Source organism: Chiloscyllium plagiosum, chromosome 11 (assembly GCF_004010195.1).
Source record: "Chiloscyllium plagiosum isolate BGI_BamShark_2017 chromosome 11, ASM401019v2, whole genome shotgun sequence".
In the NCBI taxonomy this organism is placed as follows: Eukaryota; Metazoa; Chordata; class Chondrichthyes; order Orectolobiformes; family Hemiscylliidae; genus Chiloscyllium; species Chiloscyllium plagiosum.
The window spans coordinates 55422152-55435575 of NC_057720.1; the positions used below are offsets into that span (position 1 = coordinate 55422152).

Sequence of the window (13424 nt, forward strand, 5' to 3'; positions counted from 1 at the left end):
TTTAGTTTTATTCGTTACTCCCCGAGCAAGGCAATAAGGCTGGAAACGTGAGTGATCATTGGGTAACAATACTTTTACATTCGTCCCAACTTCGTCTCTCGCAAACCTAAATCAACTTTAACATTTACTTGGTGTCCCAGACTCTTTTGTTTTAAATCTAATGCAATGGCTTGTTGGAATAAGTCACTTTTAAGAGAATCATTTAAGCATGGCTAATGTACGTGAATTCTGTATGACAAGTTTGTAGATGAAAGATACAACTGCTTTGTAAACCAGTTTAAAAAAACACGTGGTGGATGCGGAGGTTTAGTCAATTCAATTTGGTAAAAGGGTGTTGTCCTAAATCTTGCACGTGTTGATGTACTGTTCTTCGGTTCAAAACATAACTTTCCTTTTTACAGTAGGGACTTTAGTGTAATGGCTTCCATCTTGTGTCTCAGTGACCATATTTCTTGCTTGAGATTTGAAGGTGATGTGTTTTGCTATCTGATGCATTGTACTTTAATTCATTTGAAATTGTTCAACTTGATAGAATATACACCCTGATACAATCAGTCATAAGTTCTGCAATTTTTTTACTTTAAAGGTTTTGAAACCTGGCATGTTAATAAAGGCAATTTCTTTGAAGCATGACTTACAGTATAATTCTGTTAAATGTGTGTTAGATTGTTGATTTCACTTTAACTACAAACTCCATGCATTAAACGGGTTCTTGTAGAACAGTAGTACTTTTCCAAATGCTGGGTGAGAAGGTCTGGGTTAAAATACCACCTGCCCCAGGCATGCCATAACGCATTTGAGCAAGTTGGATAAAATATCCTCGACATGTATCAATCACAATGTTTAATGCATCATGCTTTTGTTGGGCCAATTTGGGGTTTGTAGAATAAGTGTAAAGAACCGTGGTTCTCCACTTACATAATTTTATAGATAAATTCGTTCTTACTTTTGAAATGAACCAGAACTATCTTTTCAGGTAAATTTTTGAGAATCAGATATTTTATTGTAAAATAATATTAGCAAATGTTAGAATTCTTTCAGTGTGGAAACCGGCTCTTCAGCCCAGTAAGTCCACACTGACCCTCCAAAGAGTAACCCACCCAGACCCATTCCCGTATTGCTCTACATTTCTGCCTGACTAATGCACCTGACGTCCACATCCCTGAACACAGCAATTTAGCATGGCCAATTCACCTAACCTATACGACTTTGGATTGTGGGAGCAAGCAAGAGCACCCGGAGGAAACCCATGCAGACACTGGGAGAATGTGCATGGAGTTTGCACAGTCACCTGAAGTTGGAATCAAACCTGGGTCCCTGGTGCGCAGAAAATTTTGTATATAGGAAAACAAAAGTCATTTGCAAAATACAAGTAGACACGTAGCAATACTGCATTCCTTCAAGGTCCCTTTATTAGAATCAAAGGCTGTATTTGATAACCGGTACAGAGGAGCTTCCAATGTGTACCAGTGTTTACTTCAAATTCTTCTATACTCAGTATATGTCTTGTTATTTATGAATGAGCTTTTCAGACTTTATGATTTAATTTTTGGCTTAAAAATGGAATTTGTAATATTTTTTCAATGGCAAGTTCAGCACCAGATGTGCAAAGATATTCATTGTTAAATTTTTAGTTTTGTCCCTTTTTAAAACGCAAATTGTATGCGCTCCTTTTAGTTGCACCTCTGACTGCATGTTTAGTTCTCTTCTGTGCATCTCTTATACCTTCTTCAAAAAGTAAAACCAGAGAAAATGATAGCATGTGAATTGCATCCCTTGCTTCATTTGGGGCTTGGAATCCAGACATTTCCATTTGAATTTGGTGAGTCTGTAAGTTTTGACATTTGCTGCTTCGCACTTTATACATTGGTGTCTAAGTTCTAATTCTGAACATGTGAAGCTTGAGAGAGGTGCAGATTTGAAAGTTGAATTTTTTTAAAAAAATTAAATGTGCCCCAAAGTTTCATGCTTCATATCTTGGAATCAAAGACAGAGATGGCAAATATAAACCTCTAAAACTGTGGATCCTGAAGTTAATTGAATTTTCATTTCAATTTTTACTATGTACTACTATTTTTCTTTTCAAGGAGTTGCTCTAAAACTTTGTTTTTTTTTTAGTACCTTGGGTGCTTCACAGCAATTTGAAGTATTTTTGAAGTTAACTTTTTTAAAGGCAAAATCTCACATTAGGCAATAAGTGACCAATTCATCTGTTTTGCTGGTAGTGAGAAGGAATAAATTCTTGTCCATTGAATAGAGGCATGGGATCTTTACTCCTCTTTGAGCATTTTAGATCACTTTATCATCCATTGAAAAGTGACACTTCTCAAAATGCAACAGTCCCTCAGTACTGTTGGCAGCATTGATTATGAGACTTGTGTGGATGCTGAGCCAAGTTGCTATGGTTTAATTATGTAGTTAAAAATTGCAAGGTTAGGCATGACAGTTTGGAACTCTTATAGATAAGAGGTACAAAGCCATATTAATCAGTGAATATTTTTACTTTATTTTTTTCATTTTATTCCTATGATGTGTAATGCTGGACAGTTTATTTCTTTACTAATTTTTTTTGTTTCCTTAGATTTTGATGTTAGGTATCTACCTAGTACCTCTACCCATGTTGGCACTATAATGCAGTGACTGTAAGCTTTTCACTACTGATTTGAGTACATGTGACGACAAATCAAGTCAAATTCAAGATAGTTGCCATCTGGATTCTATGGTCTCGTTAATGTCAGTTCCTTTTATTTATCAAAAATGTTTTGTTGTAAACCTTGAGAGCAACTGGTTCAACTCTTTAGAGACACTGCTCATCTCTTATTTTAACTGTGCTTATTTCTGTTGGCTACCTGCAACCCAACTGTTTCATTACAGCAGATACACATGGTCCTGACATTTTATACCTCACTTGAGTCAATGACCTTAAAATGTGAATCTGTATAATGTATTTTATACTGTTGTAACTAAGAGTACCTGCAAATATCAAAATGTAATAAAGCTTAAGTTTCTTAAAGTGAAGACTGTAAAATGCAGATTTTTAAGGAAAACTTTATTGGCTATCAGAAAAACTTAATTTATACATATTTGGGAACTAGATTCTGAGCTACAATTGAAAACTCTCACTTTGGTCTTTGAGGCTTTTGACATTGTAAGGGACACATTACATCTGAAAATGACCAATCAAATTAGTTTGTTACCATCATCAAATGAGTGACTTTTGGAGGATTGGTTATTTGGCTGTGCCCCAGTTTTCTGAGTCAAGACTGATTCACTTGTTGGCTGGCTGTGTTCACTTAGATAAGAGCAACAGTGCCAACTTGTAGTTATTGCCACAAATTGAAAATCAATGTCATTCTGGGTAACTAATTATTTCAGGTGTATACTCTGGTATAGCAGACCAGAGAATGCAACTTCAGAGAATTCTAGAAAGTGGGTTTCAACGGTTTTTCAAAATTTATTATTTTGCTTTGTTACAAAGATTTTGTATAAAAATCCAGGAATTACACTTTGTTGACTAAATAGGCAAATCTGTGGTAACGTAGAATTGGATTTGCTTTTGAGTATGAACTGTATATTGTTAACTACAGCCAGGCTTTAATTGCGCTGTAAAATTAAAACAACCGCAGATTCTTGAAATCTGAAGTGAAGGAGACACTCAACAGGTCTGGCAGCATCTTGGGGAGAAAGCAGAGTTAATCTTTTGGGTCTGATTCTAAAGCAGGGTCACTGGATGCAAAATACTTTCCTGTAACAGATACTGCCAGACCTGTTGAGTTTCTCCAACAATTTTTTATTTGTGCTATGCTTGTAGCAATATTCCTTCCTTGGACTGCGGTTCAAACACGATGCAAGAACCACATCATAGAGGTATCACTTCAATGTATCGCTGAGGCGTGCCTCATTTTGATCTGTTGGAAATTATAACCAGAAAAGCAGGAAATTCTTATTGAGCTGTGACAAATCCGATTCTTTGGTCATATATCTTTTGTGATTTGTTAAACCATGCTGAGAGCGTATTGGCTGCCATGTCTGCCTGCATTGGCCTGAAGGCCTTTGGGGCACATAACGATTAAAGGACCCAATACAAAGGCAAATTTATTCCTTCAGTTTTTATTTAAACATATTTTAATCATTAGTTTTTAATTTAACCCTTGATGCATTGCAATTTCTTCGACATCTGAGAGAGGAGGGAAAATTACTGTTTCTGAAGATGTCAAAAGACAGATTTTTAATTTTAAACTAGACCTAGGATGCTGCTGCTACCTGAAATTTGAGTATGATTGTATTTTACAGAATATTTTGCTCCTTGGGAGCAATGTCTATCTTAGCGTCAAATGGTATAAATCACTGGCAGTGTGGTTTTAACCCTCATGCCTCACCATTTATAAACTTGTATTTTAGGTGTCAGAAGGGTTGGCAGGAAGCCTGAGCAGCAGCAGTCTCAAGGTGAAGGGAAACCTGGTGAAAGGAGGCCAGACAGAAGACCACCACCTCGTGAACGACGCTTTGATAGACCTATTGAAGAAAAAGCTGATGGTGGTGAATTCTCCTCTGAAAAGTATGTGCAAAATGTCCTGAAGGTGGTTCAATATGGTTTGTAGAAGGAGATCTATTACTGTTGTAGGTTGACCTTTCTATTAGAGTATTCTTAAATTAATTTAATTGGATATATTTTTGTGTGCTATGGATGGTTAAGAATCATTTATTTATGCAAAATAATATACTTTTACCTCATTTAGTGAGACAAAAACTTCAAATTTTTCAACTTATGCTTGGTTGTACCAAATGTATAATACAGTTGATGAGATCAGGTAGTTCTTATGATGTTCTTTTTGTTACATTTGCTTCCAAAATCTGCTGGAGACGAGGGGAACACAGTGTTTCAGTGGTTAGCACTGCAGGGTCTACATATTTCTTAAATAACAAGATTGTACGCGCTTTCACCCTTGAGCCTGCACCATCATACAATATCTGATTTGATCTTAGCTCAATTAGCCTTTCCAGCCCAAACTTGCCACTGGCGGCATGGTGGCTCAGTGGTTAGCACTATTGCCTCACAGCGTCAGAGACTCAGGTTTGATTCCAACCTCGGGTGACTGTCTGTGTGGAGTTTGCACATTCTCCCAGTGTCTGCATGGGTTTCCTCCGGGTGCTCCAGTTTCCTCCCACAATCTAAAGATGTGCAGGTCAGGTGGATTGGCCATGCTACATTGCTCATTGTGTTAGGTGCATTCATCAGAGGGAGATGGGTCTGGTTGGGTTGCTCTTCGGAAAGTCGGTGTGGACTCGTTGGGCCAAAGGGCTTGTTTCCACACTGTAGAAAATCTAATCTAATTATAACATGGTGAGTCTTTTGGACTTCCAAACAGTGAACCAATGGTATTTAGCCTTTAAGGGCCATAGATGTGAATGTGATATAGTAATGGAACGTGGTATACAACTATTTGCAAGCATGAATAATTTAAGGGACTCCTTTTCAAATAGTTTACTAATCTGACCTCCATCTAAGTGATTCATTTATGATTACATAGTAAGTGTTGCATGTCAGATTCCTGATCCTTGCTGCCATGTCTCTTCACTATCTTAATATTTGACATTGTTCTGTATTTTTATTCATAGTTACCATGATATTTCATCAACATGTTGTTCAGTGACAAATTATGGGTATGCTGGGACAGATTGCAGGTTTTGTTGATGAAACTTCACTTAAACAGTTAATAGACAATTTCATCCACTTCTCTCCTGTTTTCCCTTTCTAATTAAGAAATCAAATGTACTGATTTGTGAAATATTTCATGGACCGATATTTAAAATATTTAATTGCAGTGAGATAGTAGTGAACTTGGATGTGAGCATAAGAGGTATAGTTAGTAAGTTTGCAGATGACACCAAAATTGGAGGTTTCCTCAGATTACAACGGGATGCTGATCAGGTGGGCCAATGGACTGAGAAGTGGCAGATGGAGTTTAATTTAGATAAATGTGAGGTGTTGCATTTTGTGAAAGCAAATCTTAGCAGGGCTTATACACTTAATGGTAAGGTCCCATGGAGTGTTGCTGAATAAAGAGACCTTAATTAATAGCTCCTTGAAAATGGAGTCGCAGGTAGATAAGATAGTGAAGAAGGCGTTTGATATGCTTTCCATTATTGATCAGAGTATTGAATGCAGGAATTGGGAGGTCATGTTGTGGCTCTACAGGACATTGGTTAAGCCACTTTTGGAATATTGTGTGCAATTCTGGTCTCCTCCTTATCGGAATGATGTTCTGAAACTTGAAAGGGTTCAGAAAACATTTACAAGGATGTTGCTAGGGTTGGAGGATTTGAGCTATAGTGAGAGGCTGAATAGGCTGGGGCTGTTTTCCCTGGAGCTGAGGGGTGACCATATAGAGGTTTATAAAATTTGAGGGGCATGGATAGGATAAATAGAAGAAGTCTTTTCTCAGGGATAGGGGAGTCCAGAACCACGGGGCATAGGTTTAGATTGAGAGGAGTGAGATATAAAAGAGACCTAAGAGGCAATCTTTTCATTCAGAGGGTGGTACGTGTATGGAATGAGCTGTCAGAGGAAGTGGTGGAGGCACAACATTACAATGCTGAAAAGGCATCTGGATGGTTATATGAATTGGAAGAGTTTGGAGGGATATGGGCCAAGTGCTGGCAGGGAACTAGATTGGCATGGAATATCTGTATGGCATGGACGAGTTGGGCCAAAGGGCCTGTTTCCATGCTGTACATCACTATGACTGTATAACTGCAATTCATCTTGTTAGTTTTCAATCAGAAATAGTAATAGTAGCAGTTGATGTTTACTTAGTTGTGTAATCTAACATGGTCTAACCTGCAGTGCAGATGTGAAAAGAAATCTTGGCATATTCCTCATCAGTCTATGTGGATAATGTTTGCAGACATCGATAATAGATTTGCAACTTGCTGCATAAACCTGGAAAGCAGTAGCATGGTACAGATGGCATTGAATGGTGTGAGCAATGAGCCATGTTCATCAAGGATAACAAAAGGACGTGCTGAGTAAAGTAATTAGACTGCAAAATTGCAGCCTCTGGTCTGGGTGGATTGCATCATGTATTTTCGAACAATTGGAAAAGATAAGAGGCATTAAGGAGTAGTGTATGAGGACTGTTAGATAACTATCGTAATTCCTGTATTTAAGAGGTGGGAAATAGAACATGTCTTGAGTTATGGACAAATCAGTGTAACATCAGTTCTGTGAAAATAATAACATCCCTAGTAAAGAAGAGCACCTAAATTGGAAATGCCATGGATTTCAAAAATGAAAATTGTTTGACATACCTTGATTTTTGTTTCAATGAGTTAGCAGTCTAGTCAGTGGTAATGCAGTAAGTGTAATTTATCTGGAGTTTGGGGAAGAAGTGACAAAATGGATTACTCAAGACATTAAGTAATTATGGGAATAACAGTTATTTAGAATGGGAGAAGGTGGATGTGTTTCACAGATAAAATAAACCCAAGATCTGAGGATACTGGAAACCTTAAAAACAGTCTGAAGGGTCACTGGACCTGAAATGTTAATGTTGCTTTCTCTCCACAGATGTTACCAGACCTGCTGAATTTCTGCAAGCCAATTTCTGTTTTTGTTTGTGTTTCACAGTACTTATTGGACCTCTGCTCTTCACCAAATGATTTGGATGTGAAGATAGGATATATGGTTAGTAAGTTTGCAGGTAACACCAAAATTGGTGGTGGTGTAGATAGTTTAAAAAGGATATCTCAGAGTACAATGGGATCTTGATCAGATGGTTCTATGGTTTGAGTGGTGGAGGATAGTTAATTTAGATAAATGAGATGTTGCATTTTGGTAAGGCAAACTCAGTAGGACTTATACAGTTAATGATAGGGCCCTGGGGAGTGTTGTCGAACAAAGACTTAGGGTTGCAGGTGCATTGTCCTTGAAAGTGGAGTCTCTGGTTTCCAGTGGTGTAAAAGGTGCCTGAAGTGCTTTCCTTCGTTGGTCAGAGCATTTGAGTTTGGGATGTCACTTTGCAGGTGTGCAGGACATTGAGGTCACTTTTAGAATGTGTTCAGTTCTTGTCTCCCTGCTACAGAGAGATGTTAAATTTGAAGCAGTTCAGAAAAAATTTGCAAGGATGTTGCAAGGATTGGAGGGTTTAGCTATAGGGAGAGACTGAATAGACTGGGGCTTTTTTCCTTGGAGTATTGGAGGTTGAAGGATGCCATTATAGAAGTTTATAAATCATGAGAAGCATGTATAGAGTGAATAGCCAAGGTCTTTTTCCCAGAATAGGTGAGTTCAAAATTGGAGGGCATAGTATCAAAGTGAGAGGGGAAAGATTTAAAAGGAACCTAAAAGGCCAACTTTTTTCCACAGGGTGGTGCATATATAGAACAAACTGCTAGAGGTGGTGGTCGAGGATGGTACAATTACAGCCTTTAAAAGGCATCTGGATGGGTACACAAATAGGAGGAATTTAAAGGGATATGGGACTGGATTAATTTAGGATATCTGGTCAGCATGGGCGTGTTGGATGGATGGGTCTGTTTTTGTGCTGTGTAACTCGACTGTTTGGTGATTCTTGACTTTGAATTAATTTGTAAATTTGTGGATGATAAATTTTACTTGTTATGTGTAAACGTCTCTTGGTGGTGAAGGACAGGGGAGAGCACGGAAGGAAAGTACAGTCGCTGACTGCACATATGCTGTGACCACTCGGAGTTGCATTACAGGTTAGCCAAGCCATTTTAATAAAAAGCAAATCAAATACATTTTATTTCACTAAGAATCAAATTGAAAATTTGAAATAATTTGCTGTGTTGAACTTTGGTTTGGTCACACTCTGGGTTTGTCATTTAGTTCTGATTCCTGTTTACAGAAAGGAATTCCTGTTTTAGAACGTTGAGGGGAGATCGAATAGAAACTTACAAGATAATGCATGGCTTAGAAAGGGTGGATGCTGGGAAGTTGTTTCTGTTAGGTGGGGAGACTAGGACCCATGGGCACAGCCTTAAAATTAGAGAGAGTCAATTTAGAATGGAAAAGAGACATTTCTTCAGCTGGAGTGTGTGGGCCTGTGGAATTCATTGCCAGGGAGCGCAGTGGAGGCTGGGATGTTGGGTGTCTTCAAGGCAGAGATTGATAAATTCTTGGTCTTGCAAGGAATTAAGGGCTACAGGGAGGGTGCGGGTAAGTGGAATTGAAACGCCTATCAGCCATGATTAAATGATGCAGTGGACTTGATGGGCTGAATGGCCTTGCCTCCTCTTCTATGTCTTATGGATATAGACACGCAGGAGATGATGACTGGAATGCATGAATATACATATCAGGAAAGGATGAACATGCCATGTTTCTTTGGAGGGTGATTTAATTGTGATTTTTAAAATTATTAAAGACTCTTAAAGTTCTCTGCCTACTCTACTTGTGCAAAGAGCATAATTTAAATGTTCCCAAAATGAGATTTATCAAGCAATTCAATGTGAATTCAGAAGCGAGTCCTTTATCTGTACAGTGGTAAGAATGTGGCACTTGACATCTCAAGTAGTGGTTGAAGAGAATAGTATTAATTTAAGGGAGAATGATGCAAACTTATAACAGGGAATATTTCGTTACAATTCTTGAATTTGGTAGGGGAGAAAAAACTGCCAGAGACTTGAGTCGAGCATAAACAATATGTCTTGTTTGGCATGAGTGGTCTGTTCCTGTCATTTACCCTACACCATAATGCTGCTATTAATAGCATCTGTAGGCTGCAGTCATTGGCTCCACTCTGACCTCATAACATGATATTGACCCATACCAGCTCAGCATGCTTGATCTGATTCCTAGGATATCCAAGTGGCACGTCTTCAGCTGCTCATTTGTCCCACACACAGCTCTTGTTACTCAGACATTTTTGGCTTCAGGAGTAAGTAAGCAAGTTCAAGTTATTTTGTGATTGACCTGGAAAGGATCTGCAAATCACAGGTATGCACTTCCAGTTGGAAAGAAGGGAAGGTGGATTTTAATAAGAGAGCTGGCATGACTCTTGATTTCAAAATGAATGGTTTTACAAATCTTTGTTTTGTCAGCACTAGACATGTCAAGATGTTGAAAGGAGTGCACAAACATCCAAACTATCTAGCCACCTCTTCAAACATCCAATTTCACATGGCAAATCTGCAATTCGCATATTCCGTCTCACCCCATTAAACAAGGATGGAGGCGAGTCATCCTTGAGATCAATAATGAGAAAATTGCAAAGACTTATCTGAAATGTACCTGAACTTGAATATGTCTGTATGGGTTGATTAGTTGTATTAGAATGTAATTATGTACTTCAATGAAGAATGGAGGTTAGAGGTCTCCTTCCTTGCTTTTGGGCACCTAAGTTGTAATGACTCTGTGAACTTAATGTATGGTGTACCTGATCATGTGGGGTGGTGTCAGAACACAGCTAAACATGTTCAAATTTGGAATATTATTTGCGTCACAGCTCACTTGTATTTGATAGATCTGCAGTTGTGATCCTTCGAAGGTATATTTCAGCATGAGAAAAGGTAATTGAGGTGTAATATCTGTACAGATCAGAAAGAGCAAGGATATTTTAATGTATTGTGAGAGTTGGTTGTTTGTTCATGAAAAACATTCGTGGCAAGTGGTATTCTTACAAAATTAAGTAAATATTTTAAAAAAATTCCAGATTCTCTATTTAGTAACAGAATTTTTAGTTTTGTTTTATACATTGGCGAGCTTGGATGTTGAAATGCCACCAATGTTTAGAAGTGGAAGTGCAGGCTAATTTTCCAGAGTAGATAGAAATATCTAATTACAAGTATAACAACTTGGTTCTCCAGCACCTTTTTAATTTCATTTTTAATAACTTTGCTAAAGGCCTGATGTGATGTCATGTTGATGTTTCAACTGTTTACAAAAGTATGAAGATAGCACTTCCAGCAATATTGTATTTGAACATTTCTCTGTTGTTTGATGTATCCAAGTAAACATCTGTTTTCTTAGTACTGTTCCAAATTAAGAACTTGCCAGGTTGGTTTAAACCATTCTTGCCTGAACTTTCATCTCATAATGAAATGTTCTACAATGAAAATTTCTTGATTTACATTATTTTAACTACTGCTAAGTTGGTCGTCTTGTTAAATTGAAAGTAAGAATTCATTGTAGAACTGTAAGGAATATCTTCATGCTGTGACTACATTGGCTGGAAGATTATACCTAGAAGTACCTATTAGTTTTGAAATTCAGGATGTGAAGCCTCTTTTTATTACCTCAATGGTAAGAATTAAGATTTGGTAATACATTTTGAGACTTATTTTTAACCAGGAGCACATTTCAATGCTATTGATCTATGTGATTGTACCTTCTTATAGCATTCACTTTGTTTACATGATTTCAGTTGCAGTCAGCAGGCTGCTCTTGGAACAGTACCTTGCAGTATAAAATTGGGTCTGTCATGTGATCATTATGATGTAAATAGTATTTCAGGGTGTCTGTTTGGAAACATTTCATTGCTGGTAAGTACATTGTATCCTCTGATCATCAAGTTTAAAATTAAAACTGCCTCTAAGCTGCAGTCAGTACTGTAGGTTATGTTTTGATTAAATCTTTGCCAATAATGTTGGAAGTAGAAATGCATTTTTAAAATGGTTTTCTACAGTTTACTGTTGTCAAGTAATATGTTTGGAAGTTCAGTGGAATTTCTGGACCCTTAGACAATTGACTGGCTGAATGCAGAACACCTTTTGGAGTTTTACTTGAGCATAGTTTTTGAAGATGAGATCATTTTGCACTGAGAGGCACCTATATTGAGTTGTGTTACACTATTGCCTAATGAGGTACTTTTTTTTTTGTTGATGATGGAATTGGCTTTTAATATATGGATAATGCTGGGAAGACCACATCGATCACCCATTAGTTCTTACCCTGATCTCTTCAACACCAGTAGTCCTGATCAACCTTCCCTTTTATTTTCTGGTGTGTCAGTTGATTTGCTTTAAGACTTCAATTCCTATAAGTTGTCCATACACCATAATTTTAAGGGCTGATTTGTGAGCAACTCTCAGAGGGACTGTTGGGGACTTCACATGTTGAATTGCATTAGTGACACCACAGTTGGATAAGGACTTGTGTGAGAACTCTTGATTATGAAGTACTTACATGTTCCCCAGGTCAGGATGTTAGTGGTTGGTGATGGTATTCACGTGACATAGTTGTTTCTTCCTTTGTGTTGACAGGAAAGGGTAGGAGTTTTCAGAAGTATCATGAGTTGCTGCAGTACTCAAAGGTTGGCATATTGAAAAGTTACATCCACTTTTTTTATATACCTGTTTGTCCCTTTTATTTTAAACACTTTGGCATTTTGAAGCTTTTAGCCTAGCATTCATCAGGACAGTTGCAAGCATATCAATAAAGGAGAAAACCAACGTTTGTACTATAAGAGTAAGGCTGATTTATTGGCAAGTGGACCCTTGATCGTGATGTTGCCCTGAAGAATGCAAAAGTTCATTGGCAACTACGCTATTAATTGACAATCAGCCTATTTATTAACCAGTTAGCACTCTCCTCTTGTACAATATAAATGTTTTTCTCTTTTATTGGTATTCTTGCATATTGTCCTGATGTGTGTGCTTTTTAACACAATTCTGAAGTTCTATTCGACCAAACACTGATTTTCTAACATTTATTCTTGATCATTATGTATTCATATTTTTCTTTTGTCCAAGTTATCCCTGTAAGTTTCTCTTTGGGATTCTTTTTATTGTTACTCCATGAGTTCTTGTTCATGACCCTGAGAGAAAGGAAACATAGCTGTTTCTGAAAAAGAATAGTTTGAACAATAGTTTTAATTCACTTGTGCAAATGTGGATATTAATGGCTGAACTAGCATTCAGTACCCATTCCTTGAGGATAGTGACGAGTGCATTCATAAATTGCTGCAGCCCATTTGCTATAGGTAGACTCAAAATGCAGTTGGGCAGAATAATTAGCAGGGTAGCTTGTTGGTCATTAATAATACTAGTAGCTTCAGCATATATTCAGTTTCTTAACTTGCCTTCTGAATATAACAGACTAGTAAACCGCTTCGACCAAAAAACTGACTATAGTGGTTTATAGTTCATTGGTTTTAATAATGGTTATTTAATAATACCAAAATGAGCCAGTTGTGGCATTAATCCTATGCTAGTTGATTCTTGAGATACTTAAGTAATCTTGTAATCCATTTTTCACAAATATGGGTTTTTACAAATATATTAAGGACAAAAGGGTAACTAGGAAGAGAATAGGGCCCCTCAAAGATCAGCAAGGCGGCCTTTGTGTGGAGCCACAGAAAATGGGGGAGATACAAAATGAATATTTTGCATCAGTATTTACTGTGGAAAGGGATATGGAAGATATAGACTGTAGGGAAATAGATGGTGACATCTTGCAAAAT

General features: G+C 37.5%; 1 protein-coding gene across 1 annotated transcript in view; it reads left to right on the forward strand.

Moving 5' to 3' along the window:
* Positions 1–13424, forward strand: part of LOC122554729 (plasminogen activator inhibitor 1 RNA-binding protein-like) — a 42361-nt gene that overhangs the window by 791 nt on the left and 28146 nt on the right. The window contains exon 2 of the mRNA XM_043700106.1: positions 4391–4558. Within this exon, the coding sequence (XP_043556041.1) occupies positions 4391–4558 (168 nt within the window). The remainder of the gene's footprint in view (positions 1–4390; positions 4559–13424) is intronic.